Source organism: Piliocolobus tephrosceles, chromosome 8, assembly GCF_002776525.5.
Source record: "Piliocolobus tephrosceles isolate RC106 chromosome 8, ASM277652v3, whole genome shotgun sequence".
Taxonomy (NCBI): domain Eukaryota; kingdom Metazoa; phylum Chordata; class Mammalia; order Primates; family Cercopithecidae; genus Piliocolobus; species Piliocolobus tephrosceles.
In genome coordinates, this window is record NC_045441.1 from 53,870,931 (window position 1) to 53,894,498 (window position 23,568).

At 45.9% G+C, this 23,568-nt stretch overlaps 2 protein-coding genes, 1 long non-coding RNA gene and 1 pseudogene across 5 annotated transcripts; 2 read left to right on the plus strand and 2 right to left on the minus strand.

The window, feature by feature from the left end:
- The first annotated feature begins 244 nt into the window (after positions 1–244).
- On the plus strand, positions 245–3,090 carry HOXA2 (homeobox A2). The gene is made up of 2 exons (XM_023225890.2): positions 245–1,337; positions 1,982–3,090. The coding sequence occupies exons 1-2, from the start codon at positions 953–955 to the stop codon at positions 2,719–2,721; spliced, it is 1,125 nt and encodes a 374-aa protein (XP_023081658.1). The 5' UTR covers positions 245–952; the 3' UTR covers positions 2,722–3,090.
- Positions 2,809–7,371, minus strand: LOC116418891. Of its 2 annotated transcripts, none has more exons than XR_004229094.1 (2): positions 7,066–7,371; positions 2,809–3,694 (listed from the first exon to the last, which is right to left on the minus strand). It is a non-coding gene; the product is annotated as an uncharacterized LOC116418891 (long non-coding RNA). The 2 variants fall into 2 exon arrangements; XR_004229093.1 differs by having other exon boundaries at positions 3,557–4,405; positions 7,066–7,201.
- On the plus strand, positions 7,291–10,464 carry HOXA1 (homeobox A1). Of its 2 annotated transcripts, XM_023225892.3 has the most exons (3): positions 7,291–7,901; positions 8,105–8,199; positions 8,669–10,145. In XM_023225892.3, the coding sequence occupies exons 1-2, from the start codon at positions 7,548–7,550 to the stop codon at positions 8,162–8,164; spliced, it is 414 nt and encodes a 137-aa protein (XP_023081660.1). In that variant the 5' UTR covers positions 7,291–7,547; the 3' UTR covers positions 8,165–8,199; positions 8,669–10,145. The 2 variants fall into 2 exon arrangements, with proteins under 2 accessions (XP_023081660.1, XP_023081659.1); XM_023225891.3 differs by having other exon boundaries at positions 7,291–8,199; positions 8,669–10,464.
- Positions 10,465–19,882: 9,418 nt separating this feature from the next.
- Positions 19,883–20,500, minus strand: LOC111551859 (annotated as a pseudogene).
- Between the last annotated feature and the right edge of the window lie 3,068 nt (positions 20,501–23,568).

The following is a 23,568-nucleotide window of genomic DNA, read 5'->3' on the forward strand; positions in this document are numbered from 1 at the left end:
AAAGAGACAGGCAGGAAGCAAAACAGACCGAGAGAGATCAGTTTTGAGATCCAGGAACTAACTGGTTTCAGGAAAAGTGAAGGAGGAAAAGGGAAAGAAAAGGAGGACCCCCTCCCAACCAAAATCTTTCTTTTCTTCTCTCTTTTCTGTCTTCTGTTTCTCCATCTCTCCATCTCTCTCTTCTTCCCTCTCTCTTTATTCTCCCTCTCGCATCTCCTCTCTCCCTCTGCTCCTTTCTCCTGCTTTAACATAACTTATGTGGCTGGGATGCAGGGCCCTCGGGTGTCAAAACTTTGAAGATTAATGGATTACTTTGTTAATGACTGCAGGCGTCAGACTGAGGTGCTTAAATGATTTGTGAGGTGCGAGGCGTCTTCCCGACAGTCCCAAACAATGCGCGGAGTGTGCGGGGGAGGCAGAGGGCAGCCGCCGGCGGGACCGACAGCAGGGCTTACACTCGCGCACATTCACACACACACACTCCCAGGCGCACACACCAGATCCTTGCAGATCAGGAGGCGCTCAGGCACCCTCGCCCCCACGTACTCCGGGACATCCCCACCCACACCAACATATATGTATTTCTGCCCTGAAAAAAGTGTAAATAAAGCCTCGCTGGCCCCCAATGAGGCGTTCCTTCCCGACTTTTTTGGATCAATCAAACAGACAGTGGCTTCTTTTGATTAAAGCCCAAATTGTCATTGGGCAGAAGCAATCATGTGACAGCCAATTCGGTCCAATTTCAACCTTGTCTCCATGAATTCAATAGTTTAATAGTAGCGCGGTCCCCATACGGCTGTAATCAGTGAATTAGAAAAAAAACACCCTAGCAGCGATATTCTATGATAGATTTTTTTTTTCCTCTGCGCTCGCCTTTTTCCTGGGCCTTGCCCCCCCAAAGCCCCTCCAAAAGAGGGAACTTTTTCTCTGAGGGGGCTCCAAGGAGAAGGCCATGAATTACGAATTTGAGCGAGAGATTGGTTTTATCAATAGCCAGCCGTCGCTCGCTGAGTGCCTGACATCTTTTCCCCCTGTCGCTGATACATTTCAAAGTTCATCAATCAAGACCTCGACGCTTTCACACTCGACACTGATTCCTCCTCCTTTTGAGCAGACCATTCCCAGCCTGAACCCCGGCAGTCACCCTCGCCACGGCGCTGGCGGCCGCCCCAAGCCGAGCCCCGCGGGCAGCCGCGGCAGCCCGGTGCCCGCCGGCGCCCTGCAGCCGCCCGAATACCCCTGGATGAAGGAGAAGAAGGCGGCCAAGAAAACCGCACTTCCGCCGGGCGCCGCCGCCGCCGCCGCAGCCACCAGCCCTGCTTGCCTCAGCCACAAAGGTCAGTCCAAAGACTTGGCCCCAGGTCTCCGGGACCCTCTTCCTTCTCCGGGCTGCCCCTAGAGTGGCTGTTGGGGGAGGGGAGAGTGGGCTGGGAGAGAAGGAGGAGAGGGAGAGATGCTTGGTTGCCTTGTCCCTGCCCCTGTGGGCTCAGGAGTGGGTTTGATGGAGAGGAAAGGGGATCCTGTGCTCTACAATGAGACATATATATTTTTAGGAAGTGGGGGGAAACTTTCCCGAACTTGTGTAATGCGGGATGATTTATTTGAGTTGGAACTGACCTCCTCCTGTCTAGTTGTCCTAGAGTTTGGCTTTTTGACAGTAATGAAGAGTGATAGATCGCTCTTGCTCAGCTAAGCAGCTGATGCATTAATTATAAATTGTGTTGTGACTAATATAAAGTTTGCTCCCGGATGAAGAGGTTGAGGGGAGTCACAGGCATGAATTCGATGGAGGTGGAGGAGACGGGGTCTCCCCAGGCTGGGCTCCCAGGAAAGGCAGCACAATAGCTCTACTGCATCCAGGGGCGGCCATTTTGTTGCAGTTGATCTTTTCTGCTATATTTATTCTCCAGTGGAATAACCCCGCTCGGACCCCTCCACCTCCAACTGTGCGTGTGTCTCTTGTTGGTTTCCCTTTCCGCAGAATCCCTGGAAATCGCCGATGGCAGCGGCGGGGGATCGCGGCGCCTGAGAACTGCTTACACCAACACACAGCTTCTAGAGCTGGAAAAAGAATTTCATTTCAACAAGTACCTTTGCAGACCCCGAAGGGTGGAGATTGCAGCGCTGCTGGATTTGACTGAGAGACAAGTGAAAGTGTGGTTTCAGAACCGGAGGATGAAGCACAAGAGGCAGACCCAGTGCAAGGAAAACCAAAACAGCGAAGGGAAATGTAAAAACCTTGAGGACTCCGAGAAAGTAGAGGAGGACGAGGAAGAGAAGACGCTCTTTGAGCAAGCCCTTAGCGTCTCTGGGGCCCTTCTGGAGAGGGAAGGCTACACTTTTCAGCAAAATGCCCTCTCTCAGCAGCAGGCTCCCAATGGACACAATGGCGACTCCCAAAGTTTCCCAGTCTCGCCTTTAACCAGCAATGAGAAAAATCTGAAACATTTTCAGCACCAGTCACCCACTGTTCCTAACTGCTTGTCAACAATGGGCCAGAACTGTGGAGCTGGCCTAAACAATGACAGTCCTGAGGCCCTCGAGGTCCCCTCTTTGCAGGACTTTAACGTTTTCTCCACTGATTCCTGCCTGCAGCTTTCAGATACAGTTTCACCCAGTTTGCCAGGTTCCCTCGACAGTCCCGTAGATATTTCAGCTGACAGCTTTGACTTTTTTACAGACACACTCACCACAATCGACTTGCAGCATCTGAATTACTAAAAACATTAAAGCAAAACAAAGCATCACAAAACAAAAACCCCTTTGACCAGGTGGTTTTGCCTTCTTTTATTCTGGAGTTTATTTTTATTTTCTTCTTGACCTACCCCTTCCCTCCTTTAAATGTGGAGGATTTTCTGTTTAGTGATTCCCTGACCCAGTTGCAAACAGAGAAATCTTTTACAGATTATTTTGGAGTTTTAGTTGTTTTAAACCTAACTCAACCACCCTTTATGTGATTTCCTGAGAGCAATATGAGACCTGCAAGAAAGTGATCATCTAATTGTATCTTCACTTTCTTTTTATTTTTGTATTACATTACGATGCATTGTCATGCATATTTTTTGTAGAATAAATTCTCCTTTGCTATAAATAGCTTTCTTATTTTTCTCCCCTTTTTCAAGGCTCATAACAGTTTCTTTTTCTTCTTTTAGTCTAACTTGGTAAATAAAATTCTAGTCACAATTTATCCTCTTTTTCAATTTTAATACATTTATTAAGGCGGCATGTTCAAAGTCTTCAATGGACAGCAACAAAACAGAAAGCCAAAAAATGACTAGGGCTTCTAATAAGTGTTTTTTTTGTTGTTGTTGTTGTTTGTTTGTTTTTGCTTTTTTGCTTCTTCTCCTTCTTTTTAAAGGGAATAGATTTGATTTTCAGTGCACAGGTTCAAGCCATAGATTTAAATTGGTAATAGAGACAGAATTGGGCAGTCTAAGATTTGGGCCAAGCCCAAGCTCTTGAAAGTGGAGAAATAAAGTGCCTACAGAAACCTCCAACTCCAGGAATGAGTAACATGGAGTTTCTTTAATAAGCTACGAGTCTCCAGGTCAATAACTAAGTTATCAACAATTCATTTATTTATACACTTTTGTTTCAAACATCCACATTTCAACCCCCTCCCCCATAAATCTCTCCACATTTTCAGTGTGGTTGATTAATCTCCCAGCTCTTGATGGGTTCAGGCAAAACAGACCTAAAAGACAGAGAAAAACAAAAATAAAACAAAACAGTGATTACTATCTGGAAAATGCACCCCAGAAAATATTCTTTCCAATCCTCTGGTTCAGTCACTCTAGGATTCTTTTTTTTTTTTTTTTTCAGGGTCAGAAAAATCAATATTTCATTCTTAAATCTGTTTACATTGCTAATAATGGATCATTAATGCTTCGAAGTCAGGTTAGCAAGTTGAGATTTAAAATGGTGTGTTTCTACACCCTAGGTTATAAATTAACCCGGGTTCTAGAGAGAGAGAAAAGCACTTTAAATGAAATATCAATAAAACGTGATCTAGGGTGTGTCACTGGGTTGTTGCTTTTTTCCCCCTCCCTTGTTAGGTCTCTCCACGATATTTTTCCCTTTCTGAGTTCTCTTCTGATGCCTACGTACTTACCATGAGAAAACGCAGCATGTAAGCAACACGTGTGTGGGACGGGTTGATTTAAGAACCTGGCTCTTAACAGCAAAGGCTTGGAAGTTCCAATGACAACGCGATGTTTCTTCATAGGTTTGCTCCCTACCTTCCCTCGCCCCTTCCTCCGCTAAATCCCAGCTGCCGCGGCGGAGTGTGGGGACTATGGCTGGTTTCCGGCCCCAAGCTCCTCGCGGAGCAGGGCGTCCCGGTCGCGGCCAGGGCTGCGCAGCTCCTGGATGCGATTCGTCCTAACGCTCATAAATCAAACGCTTTCTATGAATGAAAATGTCATCAAAGAGATCAATTGCAGGAACACATGCACAAATAAAAATCCTCTTACGTATTTGCCGGGGATCCCCGTCTGAAAGCATTAAGTTAGAAGGCGTTTAGTCATAATTCATTTTTATTGCTCTTTTAAAACAACAGCTTGGCTGAGCCGCATATGCCATGAACAGTTCAGGGCCTCGGCGGCGTTTTGTCTCCTCCTCATTCCTTTCCCTTCTAGTATAAGAGCCCTGAAAGAGGCATTTTGAGCCAAGAGAACCGCTTGTAGGCGATCATTTTAAGCGTAACCAAGCTCGCCTTTCACCCAGTCTCCCAAGGCGTTGAAAGAGTCTTGGGGCGCTGACCTACTTGCCTAGAGGGCCAAGGATCTCCTACTCGGTGGAACAGCCCCCAGAATTTCTTGGGGGAGGGGTGTGGGGAAAGAACCGAGCCACAGAAGCCTAAGGGCTCGAGGCCAGGGGAGGCTGCCTTTGTCTGCTGTTCCCGGAGAGCGGCGCTCTGGGCTGCCAGCCGAGGAATAGCCAGCCCGGCTGCGAGCGCCCGGCCTGCGGGGAGCCGGGAACAGTAAGCGGAGGAGGGCGGGCGCGGACCTGTGTGTCTGCCGGCCTGTGTGCGAGTGCAAGCTCGTGATCCCAAGAAAAACACTCCACCCAGGATATCCCCGAAAAGAGGCCAGGAGAGAAGAGAGGCTGAGGGAGAGCAGCGCCGAGGCAACGAACTAGCAGAGGGAGAGTGGCTCCTGCCGGGGTCGGCTTTGTGGCAGGCGCCCTGCAGCCGAGAGGGTCCTGCAAACCCAGGCTGAGGAGGGCAACCAAGGTACAGGAATAAGGCAGCGGGGGAAAATGTACCGACTTGCTCAGGCTTGGAGGAAGGATTGCTCGCATAGCCAGCACCGACCTCCTCACATCCTGCCCACGGCCCCACAGGAGCTCTTTCTCTCCCTGCCGCTGGAAACTGGCGCTCCCAAGGAAGCCACCTCCAGGAGGACCGCCTTGCCTTTCCCCTTCCCCAGAAGGAAGATTCCCAGGAGCCGAAACTGGGGCAGGGGTGGCTGCCCAACCCCAGGATCTTTCCTGGGTCTTTCCTGCCCCTGCTCCCTCTTAACCATGCTTGGAATGGATCAAAGTCACAGAGAAATACCATCCTGAAAGGAAATGTTTGGGGAGAATGTTTCATTGTTACTGAGGTAGTCCAGAGTCAGCATGGGTTTTCCCTCTTGAGGGGACAGATTTGGGGGAACTTCGGTACGTGGAGAACAGAATACAGAAGACCGAAAGGGTGACTAACATATTTGAAATGTGCCTGCCTTGAAAAAAAAACCTTCCTTGTTCTAACAGGGGAGGAAAGGCTGAAGGGGAGTGGAAACCCCAAACCCACATACATTCCTCACTATAAATTTCATCTGATTCCAACATTGTACACATGGTTGGAGTAAAATTTATACAGAGTTGGCTGCAAAGCTTCCTGGACGAGCTCTCGATTTTTCCTACCCAAGACTGCATCAATTATTGGTCTCCGTTTGGCTTTTTCCTCTCTATAAGCCCAGAGTTTAAGTGAAACCTCATAGTAAACAACAATTAACGACCTCAGCAGCGTCAGGGTAGAAGGAGGGTGATGGGGAACAGGACCCCTGGCCTGGGATGAGGGTCAGATTTTCACGTGTCTCTCTAAGGAAAGACTTGAAGGTTCTCATAAGCAACTGCTCAGCCAGTTGGAAAGGGGAGGAGGTGTCGTTGTTTCCGTCCACCATCAGCCATCTGTCCACCGCCCCTCCCACCTGCCAGTCCCCACACCCACTCTAGACGCGCAGCAGAATGAGGAAGGTTACAAAAGGAAGCGCTCTCTCTCTTCTGACATTCCCCTCCAGAAAAAGAGGAACGCAACGAAGGGAGTTCAGCTACTTTGTTGGAGCTGTGGACCGGCCCTGCGAGGCCCACGCGGGAGCGGAGGCTCCTGGGTCTCGGGCGCCGGCAGATGGCCTGCAGCGCACGGCCCGGCCCCCACGCTGGCCACGTCCGCCAGCGTCATCTCTCTCCCCCGCCTCCTACCCCTAAAAATCCGGCGGTCGAGTAGCTCCGCATCCCGGAGGGCTCCCGGTGCAAAACTGAGTGGGAAAGAAACGGCGGAGAGCGAGGAGAGAGGGAGGGTGGGGAAGAAGAGCCCGGCCGCCCCCGGCCTTTTCCGGCGAGCCCTGTTTCCAGGGCTCATCCGCACCCCCCCTTCCCCGGTCGAATTACAGAAACTCCTCATTGCCATGCTAATGAAGAGCGGGGGCTGTAGGGAGAGGGTTTCGGAGACTCTCCTGGAAGAAGGGAAGTTTCTTTTCTTGCCTTCGTCTCCTTCACGCCCACCCGAGTTCCTCCCAGCCAGCCCTCTGCGCTCTTCCCTCTCCATTCCGCGTTTGGAGAGCAGGTGGCCCAGCCTCGCCCTCTGCCACGGTTCTGTGCGCTCCTCACAGCCCCATGGTCTCCCAGCACAGCCTCAGAGCAGAGAAGGCGGCCTGGGAACCCGGGGCTCGGTGTCAGCCGGATTCCCCGCCTTCCGGTTGGGCGCGCTCCGGGCTGGGCCCGCGAACCTGCGGCCACCCGGCGACCTCCCGCCCACTAATTTCCGCCCCGAGAGAGCCGGGAGCCCTCTTCCCTTCTCACCTCTCGCCAGTTCATCTTTCAGTGCACAGTGGGGAGGGGGCGGGAGCGGGGGACGCCTCCCAGCCCCCACCTCCCGGAGGCCTGGCGGGGCGGGCAGTGGAGTCGGGCGCGCGCAGAAGGCAGCCTTTGCTCTTCTTCGCTCCAGCACTTCAAATCTGCCGTTGCAGTCGCCGCAGCAGCTGCCGCCGCCTGGGCTGCCTGGGGGGGCGACTGCGCGTCACCTAGACGGCGGAGCGCCGGGGATTTAAATGCCACTGAAACGGTGATCCATCACCGCGGAAGCCGGCAAACTTTTGCAGGAGGCTCAGCCATTGGCTGACACCGTCACGTGCCCCTCCCCTAGCGTCCTCCGCCCCCCCCCCCCCCCCCCCCCCCTTGCGCACTGTACATTCATATCATTTTTCTTCTCAGGCCCCATGGAGGAAGTGAGAAAGTTGGCACGGTCACCCAGGGCTTCGCAGGACCAGGTCACTCAGTGACAGATGGACAATGCAAGAATGAACTCCTTCCTGGAATACCCCATCCTTAGCAGTGGCGACTCGGGGACCTGCTCAGCCCGAGCCTACCCCTCGGACCATGGGATTACAACTTTCCAGTCGTGCGCGGTCAGTACCAACAGCTGCGGTGGCGACGACCGCTTCCTAGTGGGCAGGGGGGTGCAGATCGGTTCGCCTCACCACCACCGCCACCACCACCATCACCACCCCCAGCCGGCTACCTACCAGACTTCCGGGAACCTGGGGGTGTCCTACTCCCACTCGAGTTGTGGTCCAAGCTATGGCTCACAGAACTTCAGTGCTCCTTACAGCCCCTACGCGTTAAATCAGGAAGCAGACGTAAGTGGTGGGTACCCCCAGTGCGCTCCCGCTGTTTACTCTGGAAATCTCTCATCTCCCATGGTCCAGCATCACCACCACCACCAGGGTTATGCCGGGGGCGCGGTGGGCTCGCCTCAGTACATTCACCACTCATATGGACAAGAGCACCAGAGCCTGGCCCTGGCTACGTATAATAACTCCTTGTCCCCTCTCCACGCCAGCCACCAAGAAGCCTGTCACTCCCCTGCATCGGAGACATCTTCTCCAGCGCAGACTTTTGACTGGATGAAAGTCAAAAGAAACCCTCCCAAAACAGGTCAGTCCTGCTGGTTGGTGGATGCTCCTTGATTAATCTGGAAGGAGCTGGTATGCTTAATTTCCAAGGAAAATTAATAATTCTCTCTCTCTCTTTTTTTGTAAAGGCTTTAAGACTAGTGTTGTAGTGCATGGAGAGGGTGTCCAGAGGTGTTGGGGCAAAGAAGCCTCAGGGATTGGTGTGTTTTCAAGGATTTTATACATTTGGGAAGTAGGAAGTGTGTGGGGGTGGTTATTGTGACGGTAGTGTTCTGCTAATATCTTAAGGCTCCATTAATCATCGATCTGACCACGCTAATGGTTGACTTCAGGTTAACACTTTACACCTCATCACTCACCCTCCACAGCCCGATTTGTGTTGAGTTCTTGATCTTTTCTTTACCTGAGTGTTGCCATGAAGCGTGTAGGTAATCTCAAGTCGGTTTAAAAATTTTTACTTTTCCATCTCATGGCTTCCCACTTTGCCCCAGGGAAAGTTGGAGAGTATGGCTACCTGGGTCAACCCAACGCGGTGCGCACCAACTTCACTACCAAGCAGCTCACGGAGCTGGAGAAGGAGTTCCACTTCAACAAGTACCTGACGCGCGCCCGCAGGGTGGAGATCGCTGCATCCCTGCAGCTTAACGAGACCCAAGTGAAGATCTGGTTCCAGAACCGCCGAATGAAGCAAAAGAAACGTGAGAAGGAGGGTCTCTTGCCCATCTCTCCAGCCACCCCTCCAGGAAACGACGAGAAGGCCGAGGAATCCTCAGAGAAGTCCAGCTCTTCGCCCTGCGTTCCTTCCCCAGGGTCTTCTACCTCAGACACTCTGACTACCTCCCACTGAGGCGGCTCCAGTCCCAGACCACAGCCCAGGCATCTCCTTGGGCTGGGACTTCTTACCCAAAGCACATGCTTAGCTTATCTTTCTTTCCATTTACAGTCTCTTCCTTTCTGGTCCTATCTGGGGAGCTCCTGGCCAGGATAATATGTTTGCAGATAATTCTGGACCAGAGACCTGGTGCCTCCTTAACACCTTAATCCAGATTGGGTGCCAGCATACATTTTCTGGTGGGCCTTAACATCCCTCCTGCTTTTAAGAGAATTCACAGAACCTACTGTTCCTTTCAGATGACTTTCTGGAAAATAGTTCCCTTTGTCAACAGAAACATGCCAGAAGGAATCTTCTCATCTTTTATCTAACTATATGTACAGCGCTCTCCTCCCTTGTCCTTGAAAGTAGGATATAGTGAAAGGAGAGTCCAGGAGCTCACGAAGAAGAGATACGCTATGTGTTTACACAATTAATTCATCCCTTAATTTAAGTCATTTTCATGTGTGTGAGTTTGCTGGTTGTAAATACTTTGTCCTAAGAGATTTATCTTTATACAGATTTTCTAGAAATGTGTAGGTTACTAAAACAGGGTGGGCAAACTCTCAAAACTGGTACAATTTTATAAGTGAAAGAACAAATTCCCTCATTTAAACCCAATCAGATGCCTCAGAGGGTAGCCTCAATTTGTTCTTACATTTAAGAAGCCCTGCAGAGCACAAAGTTCAGAAATCCAGCTTCCTGTGCTAAGTCTTTCCCAATCTCCGCTCCTTTCTTCTTGGGCCACCCTCTGTTTAAAATTTGTGCTGGGTTATTCAGAACCTAAAAGTATTATTCAAACCAACTTCTTCCTTCTAGTTATCTTAGTTGGATATAATGTATTTTCAGGTCAATTGTTAATGTGATGGATGGCACAATGAATGTATATTTTGTGTGATTCGTGAATAGTCTTTTGCATGTCGCACAATGTTTGATGTCCCCGAATTACCACACTGAGTTCTATCAGTTATCCTTTGTGAGCCTATGATATTCCCCATTTCCTGTACAATCATGAATAGCTCTGAGATCCTGGAGAGATACGATCCAGAGCAGAGTTTACGGGTCTTAGGATGTCTGTAATAAATAAATATACTCAAGTTTCAGGTATGCTTAAGCATCCATGTATTTGGCTGGGCTACAATTTGTTAATTCCTACGAAGTTGGCATATTTCATGAGGGGAAAGGGAGAAGGGTGGTAAATATTTTCAAAGAGATGGGCCTTTTCTTGAATAAAAGTTAGTAACAGCTCCTTTATTATAATCAAAGCTCATAATGGAAAAAAAAAGACTGATGAAGAAATTTATGAAGCAGATTTATTTTTGAAATAAACATGGACACTTCCTGGGTCAAGTGCTAACCTTTTCACCTCCAACTGGATGTTGACATATATATACACAGAACTCCCTTCAAAAGCCAGAACTGTCTTCAGTCAGTCTTTCCTCACATCAGTGAACCAAGAGCTAAGAGATTCACATTTAATTAGCTCCAGTATAAACTTGTTGTGAGGATGGGGCCCTCATTCCACTCCTCTTCCTTCTTTTTGGATTATCACGCAGAGTTCTGATATATTCCACCCTTCAAATGGAGTGTTTTTAGTAAACCCTTGCATCCCTTCCCCCATTCTTCCTGTCAACATCCATCCCTTCCTGTGGCTCTTCCCTCCTTCTTCCCCATCTCTGGGTTGCATATCTCATTCCCTTCAGACTCAGCTTTGATTTCATAGCCACCATGGCTGTAATGGATCCATAGTTCTAATTCCATGCCACATAACCCAGAAAAAAAAAAGTCATTTTCTTCTCTGGGCTCAACAGGTACTTCCCAGGTGGAAGCTACCCTGAAGCCTTTCAATATCCAAGTTGTTTCTGACCAAGGTACATATCTGCTCTCAAAAGAGGAAACCAGCAAATTATAGAGTTCAAAGTGGCTCTCCTCCCAGACCTCTTTATTGCTTTCCTTTACTTTCACACATTTTTGGAGGCATTTTATTTAGACCAACAGTAGAGCAGAGAATTTACGACATTGAAAACAAATACAGACATATGACTTCCTTCCTCCCCAAAGGGTGTTTTACAAAGGATGGGCTGGAGGAGAAAAATCCTACAAAAACTTGGAATTTGCAGGCCGTCTAGAGCCCTCGTGAGAATTCCTGCACTTCCCTGTCAAAGAAGAGAAGGCTGAACTTTGCGGTGCAGTTGCTGCGGCCATATCAAGGGCACCGGGTGCCCTCCCCTCAGCTGCTGGGTTCGGAGGTTGCCTGTAAAAGACTCAAGTGGATGGAGAAGAACTTCAAAGACGGTCAACCCTTTCTTTAATTTCCTGCCTGGCCTTATACTGTATCTTTTGTTTATTAGTGTAAGGCCACACAGCAAAACAGATGGCTGGCTTCCAAATACTTTAATGTGTTAAAGTGTCATTAGCATGCCATTGACTCCATTTCAATATCTAAAAGCAGGGCCTGATCCGCTGGAATCCGGGAGATTCCAGTCTTTAAGGTGCTGGTTTTAATGTAGCAGAGAGAGAGAACAATAAATTATGGCTAACCATCTCTAGCTTTCTCTAGGTCATGGAATAAATCAGTTAACAAGCAATGCATTTAGGAAACATTAATACACCTTTCAACAAGGAAAACATTTGTATCTTTTTAGCCGTCCCAATCGATTAAATCAAAGGCGCTTAAAACATCCTATTTCAAGGTCTCTCTCTTTCTGCTTTGGTCTCTAAGAAGCACAGTTAGCTACTTGAAAAATGACAGCAATGGTAACTGAAACAACATAGATTGGGAAAACTGAAAATAACGTTTTATTGATACATTTAAAAAGGAGACAAGGGTCTCAATTAGACACCTAATTGTGATATAAAATTCTAGTTTTCTAATGTTTTTTTCCTTACTTCCTCTATGTTTATCCAAAGTACTCCCCAAATACAGTGTTCCCAAACTAGGCTGAGCTGAGGTCTTGCTTTGGCTCTGAAGTCTGCTCTGGGTTTCACCTTTTAAAGTTTACTTTTGGAGGCTATTCAAATGCGGTGGTGTTTTCCTTTGGGACAATCAGATTCAAACCGATCAATATTTACTCAGTCTGAAAGGGTTGTTGAAAAGGCTGCTAACAACAAACTGCTTAGCTGCTCACCCCTGTTTAATCTCAGGTTCACTGAAAGTTCAAGAAGAGATGAATGCAGTGATGGGTCACTTTAGAATGAGTCCCAGCAGTTTATCTGAGCTCTCAGCTAAAGGCAACAATTATAGTTTCATCCCTCTTTGGGAAAGGGGCAACTTTCCTATTATTCTTTTGCTAAACAATGTTTACCAGAAACTTAAAACACTTTCCTCTCCCCTCCTGGTTCTTTTCTTTTCTTCCTTTTTTTCTTTTTTCTTTTTTTTGGACGCTTCCAGCTGCCCTTCTCCTGCCTCCTCCTCTAGTTTTCTGCTAATCCATTAGGTTTGAGTTTAAATAAATTACATCAAACATTTTAAAAATGTTAAATTAGTCTCACAGAAGATATCTGATTTATTTCAGATGCCACGAGCTATGAAATGAAGCTCTTTGGGCCATTAGAGTTTATCTTTGTGAAAGTACAGGGCAAGATTGAATTGAAATCCATTTGTGTTTGAGTAATATTGACAATCAGAGCCCCAATATCCATCTGAGATGGCTGTTGAGTGGGAAAGACAGGAGGGAGAATTGGCTTGCGCAGAAGCAAATACCTCAGGTGGAAAGTCAACTTTTAAATTTTATGCTTTCTTAATACATGAAGTATTGAGATATGAAAAAGAAAGACACAAGGAAGCCAGTGGGGAATGGTGAGTAGAAGATGCTAGACACTGAAGCTAATTGCTACAGCTCTTCAGAGGTCAAAGTTCATGTAATCACTGCATAAATGCATACTAAATAGGGATTTATTAAGCTTTCCTGATGGCTGAGCACGTCTGTAAAAAATGGTCACTGCTGTTTGTTTCCTCCTTAAGAATAATCATTCTTAAAGTAGAAGCTCTAGGCGTTTCAGGCTTTAATTTCTTTTGAGAGGCAACTCCTCTGCTTAAAAATTTTGAAATTAGTGCATGAACAACATCTTTCTTTATATTGGATGGGGCTGTAAAAGAAACGCTATAGCTTTTTCAGTACATACAAGAACACACATTAGCATGCCACTATTGGATAAGCTAGTCACTGGTCAATTTTGGTGACCCTCTGCCTTAGATAAGTCCCCTTTGTGCCTGCATTTCTGAGAACACACAAAAATTCTGCCTTAGGACTCCTTGTGCCTAAATGATCAGAATTGAATGGGACCCACATCCCTAATCTCTCACCCTATGGATCAGAAAAAGGCACCCAGAGGTGGATTGGTTTGACTGAGAGCAGTCAGTATTCATACTCTCACTTCCTAAATAAAAAACAGGGCACCTTAGAACCTGAGTCCAGTGCATTTTTAAATTCTAAAATCCTTATTCGATTTTGTCCCTCCCTGACTTATTCCATGCAATCTGTTTCAGGCTAGATATGATTTATTTTTTCCATTTCTGTTTTACTGGCCACCCACTCAGTCAAGTTCTTGACTTTGAGGCCATTAGGAACACTGAATCTTTGAAACAACCTGAGTTGAATGCTTCTGCCATCTTGTTTGAATAATAAAATGTGCTACTTACCTTTAAAGACATACGTTTTTAAAATATAAAAATAACAATCTTAGAGGGAAGTAAAATTCAACACACACACATATATTTCTGTTTTGTTTTTAAACTTAGATGGGAAAGAATAAATGAAAGAGGAGTTGCCTACACACAAATTCGACCTCCGTTAAATTGTCAAGAAGTATCCTGTAGAAAGGGCTTCAAGATACAAGGGACATTCCAGGAGGGGTTCTAACTCTGAACCTTTTAAAAATGTGTTTGCTTTTTCTGGCTAGTTTGTGGCGCAGCATACCTTCTAAATTGTTCTGACTCATATATCTTAATTTTTTCCAAGACTCACTCATGTACCTAACACACACACACACACACACACCCGCAAGCCCAAACTATTAACATAAAGTCTCTTTGCAATGCAACTTTCCACATTCTCCTTCATCTCATCCCAGTGGGGTCCTACTGATCTCAGCAGAACCTGATGCCCAAAGGGACATCAATGGTTGTCAGTGTTTGAAGGAGTGAGCTGGAATCCTCAGTGTTTTAATGTCTTATTTTTAATAATATCAGCTATCAAATACAGCTAGCTGACCTTCGATAGCAGAACTACAAACAAAATATCAATTAAACAGGTATGTTCAATAGGCGCTAGCCTCTAAACACCTTTGCTTTTTTTTTCCTTAGGCAACTCTAAACCCTCATCATGTCCTGCAAAACACGCTTAAATGACTGCATTTTGAGTTTACTGGAAATAAATGAAAAGACCAATGTCGCTTTTTGCAACATGTTCAAACACAACTAAAACACGTGTTTCCATTTTTTAATCAGCTCATTACATTTTACTCTTGTATTAAAAACGTGTTGGTAAAACGTCTAGTCACAAGGCTAATCTATAGAAATCAGTTTTGCATTTTCATTTAGGCTTGTGTGGTTAATTGGTTGGGAAAAAATACACAAATGCTTGCAACAGAAAATAAAAGAAAAATTATTGAGCGACTTTTCAAACGGGGACACTTTTCAGCCGCGTTGGACATTTTTACGATTTACGACCCACTTCGTTTTAAGTCGCCACAGAACCATGACAAGAAGGCAGAAAGCCACAATTTAAAATGGTACCCCCAACCCCCGAAATATCAGCAACACAGTTCTGGCAAAGTATGCACGGGAATTTTCCCATTCTGAGGAACAAATGGGGTCTTTCCTTTAGGGTGCGCAGGGGTCAGCTGTCCAAGGCTTGGGAAGAGGTCGGCTCGGGCGATCGAGTCACTCGGGCAGCGGTGGCCGCCGGAACTCCGGCTCTGCCGGGGCCGCGAGGAGCGGGCAGGGAATACCAGCGCCTGCCCCCGGTCGGCTGGGCAAGGGCAACTGCTAAAGGAGATGCCGCAGGACCTTCGCGGCCCTGCGAGGTTGCAGGGGAGCCCAGACGCCGAGGTCAGGACGGCTTTCATTCCTTGGCTTCCCAGCCTTCACCCTCTGAGTTCTTGACCCAATGCCGCCGCTCCGTTTCTCCTGTTTCCTGGGCCCCAGGCAGAGCAAGAAGGGAGCAGCATCCGGGCCCTTCCCCGGCCTGCAGGCGTCGCGCCTCTGGATGGACCGGAGCCGGCCTGGGGCGGGAAAGGAGCAGCATCCGGGCTCTTCCCTGGTTCGCGCTGAGGGCCCAGCTTGGGGCCTGTGCGTTTCCCGGCCCGCGCCGGTAGGTGGTTTCGGAGGGAAAGGAAAGTGACTCCGGGCACGTCCCCGAGGCTGCGAAGAGGCCCGCTTTGTCTCTGGGGACAAGGAGGCCTCGCGTTCCTTTCTGTCAGCGTCGCCCGGCTTCGAGCGCTCCTGAGGCGCGGTCTGAGCTGCCTCGGGCCGCCACCTGACTCTCCCGGCGAGGGCCTCGGGACCCAACACTTCCTCAGAGGAGGAAACCCAGGTCAGAGGCCTCACCCATCGTCTGTCTCTCTAAGATTTGAAAGGGGAAAGGAGATTTGATTCCCTGTCCGCCCCTTGCCCCAGATGTCTTCAGAATGTGTTTAATTGAGTAACATATTCATTCTTCTCCTAGTTCAATTGAGTTGTTTTAAACAGTAGCGGTGCGGGTTTCTGAACATTGGATGTTCAGGGACGCATCCTTGCCTTGCTTCTGCTCCTCCAGTTGCTGAGTCAGATGCCTTAACGCCTTGCCTCGTCTCACTTCTTTCTAGAAAGTTTCCAAGTACTGCTTCCCAGTTTTTCTGCTTTCCCCTCCTAACAACAGCACTTTTTTTTTTTTTTTTTTTTGAGATGGAGTCTAGCTCTGTCGCCCAGGCTGGAGTGCAGTGGTGCATTCTCGGCTCACTGCAACCTCTGTCTCCTGGGTTCTAGTGACTCTCCTGCCTCAGTCTCCCGAGTAGTTGGGATTACAGGCCCGTGCCACCAAGCCCGGCTAATTTTTGTACTTCTAGTAGAGACGGGGTTTCACCATGTTGGCCAGGCTGGTCTCAAACTCCTGACCTCAAGTGATCCGCCCGCCTTGGCCTCCCAAAGTGCTGGGGCCACTGCACCCAGCCTCCCTTTTTTTTTTTTTTTTTTGTTTAACTTGCATAAGTGAACAAGGACTTGGTATAATTATCGGCATTAGAAATTACTGACATTGGCCGGGCGCGGTGGTTCATACTTCTAATCCCAGCACTTTGGGAGGCCGAGACGGGCAGATCTCCTGAGGTTAGAAGTTCGAGACCAGCTTGGCCAACATGATGAATCCTTGTTTCTACTAAAAATATAAAAATTAGCTGGACATGGTGGCAGGTGCCTGTAATCCCAGCTTCTCGGTAGGCTGAGGCAGGAGAATCGCTTGAACCTGGGAAGCAGAGGTTGCAGTGAGCCTAGACTGTGCCATTGCACTACCACCTGGGCAACAAGAGCAAAACTACGTCTCAAAAAGAAAAAAAAAGAAAGAAAAAGAAATTACTGACATTAATTATATCTATAATCACAGAATCAAATGAGAGCCTTTTAAAATAATCTAATCTGGCTTCTCCATCGTACAGGTGAAGAAACTGAGGCCCAGAAGGGTGTTAGCAGCAATAACGGTAAGAAAAAAAAATTAGTTATATCTTTAATATGTACTTTAAGTAAGTATTTAATAAAGCAGGCAAAAATTAATTCCAGACTAGATATATTAATAACATTAATTATTAATTACTATATCAAGCATACTAATTATAGTTATCATTAAATTTTGAAGAACTTAAAGCTATTAAAAATAAGCAGGTTTGAATAAACAGATATTTGGCCAGAGGGTTTTTCCCTTCCTGTTTACTTTCATGAACCCTATAGGAAGGGTAACAGCTCTCCTGCCCAATGGATAAAGAGAAACTGGTTGATCTATTTTATGCCTTCCATTTCACAAATTCCTTACATGATTTGCCAGATGAGACAGAGAAAAAAATCAAGAGAGCAAGCTTTATAATTGCCCTGCCCAAGCTGCTCAGATGGCATGTTAACTCCCTAGTCAACTGTTTGATTCAAGAACCTTGGAAATTGAGGGCATTCTGGCTTCATGGATGAACCATAAAGACTTTACTTGCAGTTCATTATCTTACATAAAATATACTCTTTCCTCTTGGGGGCACAGTGGCTCATGCCTATAATCACAGCACTTTGGGAGGCCAAGGCAGGAGGATCACTTGACCTCAGGAGTTCTAGACCAATTTGGGCAACATGGAGAAACCCTGTCTCTACAAAAAGTATGAAAAATTAGCTGGATGTGGTGGTACATGCCTGTAGTCCCAGCTACCCAGGAGCTCTTAGGTGGGAGAATCACCTGAACCTGAGCCTGGTGATCAAGGCTGCAGCAAACTGTGATTGTGCCACTTCACTGTCCAGCCTGGGCAACAGAGACCCTGTCTCAAAAAAAAAAAAAAAAAAAAAAAGAAAACAAAAGTACTCTTTCTATGAGAGAAATCTAGACTTCAGAAAATTGTGACAACTTATATTTTTATGTTAACATTTATTGAAGACTTTTTTGGCACTAGATGCTGAGCTAAAGGTTTTTTATGTATGATCTTGTTTTTCCTCATAGCAACCTTATGATATGGGTTTTTTTATTCCCATCTACACATGGAGAAACTGAGACTTAGGGAAGTTCTGTAAGTGTCTCACCATTACACAGTAAGTGATTAGCAAAGTTGGAATTTGCAGCCCATGCATTTCATTCAGTTATCACATGTTGAAATCTCATATTTTAGGACTGCAAAAGTAGAAATGTAATTAAAACTAATCTTAAATTTAACTTCATATTTAAAATACATTTATATTTTAGAAACCTGGTGTTAGGCTGTTAAAATCTATATAGGTGGAGCATCCCTAATCCAAAAATCCAAAATCTGAAATACTCCCAAATCTTGAATTTTTGTGTCAACATGGCACCACAAGTGGAAAATTCCACATGTAAGTACTTAACAAAAACTTTGTTTCATGCAAAAGTTATTGAAAATATTGCATACCAGGCGTGATGGCTCAAGCCTGTAATCCCAGCACTTTGGGAGGCCGAGGTGGGTGGATCACCTGAGGTTAGGAGTTTGAGACCAGCCTGGCCAACATGGTGAAACCCTGTCTCTACTAAAAATACAAAAATTAGCCGGGCGTGGTGGCAGGCGCCTGTAATCTCAGCTACTCAGGAGGCTAAGGCAGGAGAATCACTTGAACCCAGGAGGCAGAGGTTGTGGTGAGCCAAGATCGTGCCATTGCACTCCAGCCTGGGGGACCAGAGTGAGACTCCGTCTCAAAAAAAAAAAAAAAAAAAAAAAAGCATAAAATTACCTTCAGGCTTGTGTGTATAATAGGTATATGAAATGTAAATGAATTTTGTGTTTAGACTTGGGTTCCATCCCCAAGATATCTCGTTAGGCATATGCAAGTGTTCCAAAATCCAAAAAAATCCGAAATCTGAAACACTTTTTGTCCCACGCATCTCAGACATGTAATACTCAACCAGTATGTACAATATGATCTTAGTTTTGTACAATAAAACATAGATGACTATATACACACATAGAATAAAGTTCATTTTTATTTTTTTGAGATGGAGTTTCTTGTCATCCAAGCTGGAATGCAATGGCATGATCTCGGCTTACTGCAACCTCTGCTGCCTGGGTTCAAGTGATTCTCCTGTCTCAGCCTCCTGAGTAGCTGGGATTACAGAAGTCCACCCCCACACCTGGCTAATATTTGTATTTTTAGGAGAGATGGGGTTTCACCATGTTGGCCAGGCTAGTCTTGAACTCCTGACTTCAGGCAATCTACCCGCCTCAGCCTCCCAAAGTGTCGAGATTACTGGCGTGAGCCATCGTGCCGGCTTCTTTTTTTTTTGAGACGGAGTCTCGCTCTGTCACCCAGGCTGGAGTGCTGTGGCTGGATCTCAGCTCACTGCAAGCTCTGCCTCCCGGGTTCACGCCATTCTCTTGCCTCAGCCTCCCAGGTAGCTGGGACTACAGGTGCCGCCACCTCGCCCGGCTAGTTTTTTGTAGTTTTTAGTAGAGACGGGGTTTCACCGTGTTAGCCAGGATGGTCTTGATCTCCTGACCTCGTGATCCGCCCGTCTTGGCCTCCCAAAGTGCTGGGATTATAGGCTTGAGCCACCGTGCCTGGCCGTGCCGGCTTCTTTTTTCTTTTTTGATGGGCTTGGCTACCGTCTGAACCCTTTATGTTTAGAGAATTTTGCATTATAAGTCTGAGAAGGCCATATCCTCGCTTTCTCAGCAGGGTCATCTATTTCTAGCACAGCCATGATAAAGGTGCTAAAGATGGCATCCAATAGTTATTATTAGTTACTTTCAGGACCTTAACAAAGATTCTGAATATTTAGACTTCTTTTGCTGTATTTTATATCCCTACGTATACTGAGTCGAGCTACTTGACCAAAACATCTGATTTAGGAAAGCATTTAGCTTTACAGCACAAGTTTTTCCATCTACAGTTACTATCTTCAAAGGAATATACATCACAACATTGACAAAAAAAATTCCTGGTTCCTTTTGAACAATGTGCAATAAATTCATGATGTTAACTCCATGATAAGTCAAATAGGTACCAAAAAATAAAAGGAACAATTACAGTTCAGTAAATATCATTTTGGTTTTCTCCATGTAAAAATTAACCAATGAAATGAAACATATTAACTATAGATGACTTGATTTCAGGAAAACTAAATTTCAAAATTACAATTACATTATTTTCCTCATGTCATCCTCAGTCATTGACAGGAATTTTGTAGGCCACCATGCTCTTTACTTTGTGGATAGTAGTAGTAAATGAACGAAGGCAGACTTCCTCAGAATTGGTAATAAACTGTGGTACCAACTCTTCCCATTTTTCAGGTACAACCAAATCTTTGTCTGTATAAATCAGCAGATCAAATGAACAAGAAACTTCCAACAGTGGCAGAAATGTCACTGTAGCTGTGATCTGTCTGATCACTGAACAGATTTCATCCTGGATAGCTTTCTGAGATTTTTCTCTGGGTGCGCTGTCATCTTTTGCAGTCTTGTCACACTCAATATCAAACTGCCGTCTTTCCAGGACCTCACCATTTTCAATATTTGAGATAACTACAACCAGTTTCTGAACTGAACACTTGTATAACCAATCTTTTAGTTGTTCCACTACATTATTTAGATATTTTATGAGCTCAAGATCAGTAGTTACAAGCAAGGTAAGTCCGTATTTCTGCACTCGAGTAAAAGTTTCAGATGGATATATGCCACGCTGATATAAAATGCTGTTGATGATGAATGAGAAGAACTCGGCCACGATTTCGGCGCTCCCGCGAAGGGTGATTCCCTGCTCCCGGGAGAGCTGCAGCGCCATGGCCAGGGACACTAACAAAGGCATGCACTTCCACTCCGCGGACAGCAAGCACAGCGGCTCCCACAGCCGCTTTGGTTTATTTTAATGCGCACTCTCTTGCCTTGTTAAACCTATACAAATATATAAAAAGGGTGAATGATAGCCCTTTTCTTTGCCCACCAAGAAAACACAAATTTATCTAATTGAGTTGGACAGCATAATTTATTTTCTATTTTATTTTACAGCCTTCCTATCATATCCGCTTGAGTATTTATTCTTCTGAGGCTCCTATATGTATAGCAGTAGTTGACACTTGTTGATCCCTTACATTGTGCTGGGCACTGTGCTAAGTACTTCACATGGATTGATTCATTTAAATCCTCTTCACAACCTTATGAGATGTAGGTGCCATTATAACCCACATTTTACAGAAGAGGAAACCGAAGATGAGAGGTGGCCCAGCTGTGAAATGGCAAAGTTCACTTTTAAACTCAGCTGCCTCACTCCCAAGTGCTCATTCTTAATGACACTCTCTACTTTTTCCCTAACTGGTTTGACTGACTAGAAATTTCTTTTTTTTTTCCTTCCCTTCCCTTCCCTTCCCTTCCCTTCCCTTCCCTTCCCTTCCCTTCCCTTCCCTTCCCTTCCCTTCCCTCCCCTCCCCTCCCCTCCCCTCTCCTTCCCTCCCCTCCCCTCCCCTCTCCTTCCCTCCCCTCCCCTTCCCTTCCCTTCCCTCCCCTCGCCTTCCATTACATTCCTTCCTTCTTCTTCTTTCTCTCTTTTCTTTCTTTTTTTGAGCATGTCATGAAGGCATCTGTGGAGACCCTGATTGAGCATCTATAATTGTGTAAGGTGAGTGGTTGAGCTTGATTCAAAGAGTCAAGCTCTTTCTTGCCTTAGGTCTTTGCATGCTAGAATGGACTCCCTCTCCCCATTTCTTTCTATGACCTTGAGGCCTTAGCTAAATGATGCTTCCTCAGGGAGGCCTTAGTGGACTATTCCACTCAGAATGTATCCCTCTCTGTTATATTCTACTTCAGCATTCTCTTTGTTTCCTTTACATACTTAGCACAGTTTGAAAATTTAGTTTTACATTTTTTGTTAGTATCACTTTCTAGAGCAAGCTTGTCCAATCCATGGCCTATGGGCGCATGTGGCATAGGATGGCTTTGAATGTGGCCCAACACAAATTTGTAAACTTTCTTAAAACATTATGAGATTTTTTTGGTGATACATATTTTTAGCTCATCAGGTATCGTTAGTGTTAGTGTATTTTATATGTGGCCCAAGACAATTCTTCTTCCATTGTGGCCCTGGGAAGCTAAAAGATTGGACACCCCTGGGGCCAGGCGCGGTGGCTCAAGCCTGTAATCCCAGCACTTTGGGAGGCCAAGACAGGCGGATCACGAGGTCAGGAGATCGAGACCATCCTGGCTAACACGGTGAAACCCCGTCTCTACTAAAAACTACAAAAAACTAGCCGGGCGAGGTGGCGGCACCTGTAGTCCCAGCTACCTGGGAGGCTGAGGCAGGAGAATGGCGTGAACCTGGGAGGTGGAGCTTGCAGTGAGCTGAGATCCGGCCACTGCACTCCAGCCTGGGTGACAGAGCGAGACTCCGTCTGAAAAAAAAAAAAAAACAAAAACAAAAAACAAAAAACTAGGGTCCAGCTAAGCTACTGTAACAAAGAAACCGAAAAATTAAGTGACTTAAATATGGCTGAAGTTTAATTCTCTTGCATGTAACATGTTAGAGGAATGTAAGCGTCCACACTGGTGGGGTACCTCAGCATGTGAAGTCATTCAGAATCTGTTTCTTTCACTGTGCTGCTCTGACATTCCCTCGTCTTGTCTACATGGTTGAAGCTGTGTCAGCTCCACATCCCTATTTCAGTTTTTAGGAAGAGGAGTAGAGCAAAAATGTAGAGCAAGCAATTTCCTGTGAAGTAAATGACTTGTATGTTGTACACATTACTTCCATTTACATTCTATTCTTTTTCATGTTTCTAGAATCATAAAATTTATTTCTGATCCAAAATATATAGTATGGATGAAACATTAGTCAAGATAAAAAGCTAGATCAACAAACATTTATTAACATAATACTGGATGGGTACTGTTGGAAATAAAATATATGTAAAGACAGGGTTTCTGATCACCAGGAATTTACAATATAGTTGGAGATTTCACTGACATTCCATTCTGATAAATGTAGTCGTGTGGCCACACCTAGGATACTAGGAAATACCATCTTTGGGTGGGTGGCCATGAGCCCAGCTAAAATGGAAGAAGGAGACAATGGGCATTGAGGGGATAACTAACCCGTTGCCTCACTGTTGGATAAATGCTGTTGAAAGAATGAATATATTTTTTAAAAGAATGAAGAATGGATATTCGTTGTTACATTAGCAGAGTTTGGAATAATGTAGGGGTTTGAGGGCTATTTTGTTTTTGTTTTTTGTGACGGAGTTTTACTCTTGTTGCCCAGGCTGGAATGTATGATCTTGGCTCACTGGGACCTCCGCTTCCTGGGTTCAAGTGATTCTCCTGCCTCAGCCTCCCAAGTAGCTGGGATTACAGGCATGTGCCACCACTCCTGGCTAATTTTTGTATTTTTAGTAGAGAGGGGATTTTGCCATGTTGGCCAGGCTAGTTTTGAACTCCTGACCTCAGGTGATCCACCCACCTTGGTGTCCCAAAGTGCTAGGATTACAGGCATGAGTCACGGTGCCCAGCCTTGAGAGCTATATTTTAGAACTCTAAGAAAAACGCGTGTGATACAAAAATATTAGACACTGACTAAAATAACATCAAATATGCTTTATGACAACCTATTCATCTGCACATTTTGGGGCAAGGGAGGGTTAAAGACCTAAGAAAGTTGCTTAGGCCAAGAAATTGTGCAAAAGAGGTCAGCACTGGATTTTGTAGAGACACGCCTGGCTTTGCTAGAATTTAGGGAGGATGGAATAGGAGCTTCTCTGCCTTCAACAAGTTTCCAGGAATAAGCCTTTATCTGCTATAGCTAGGCAAGACCCCCTCTAATACTTCCCTGGCTAGAAGGAAGCTATTTTGAGGCAAGGATGTTGT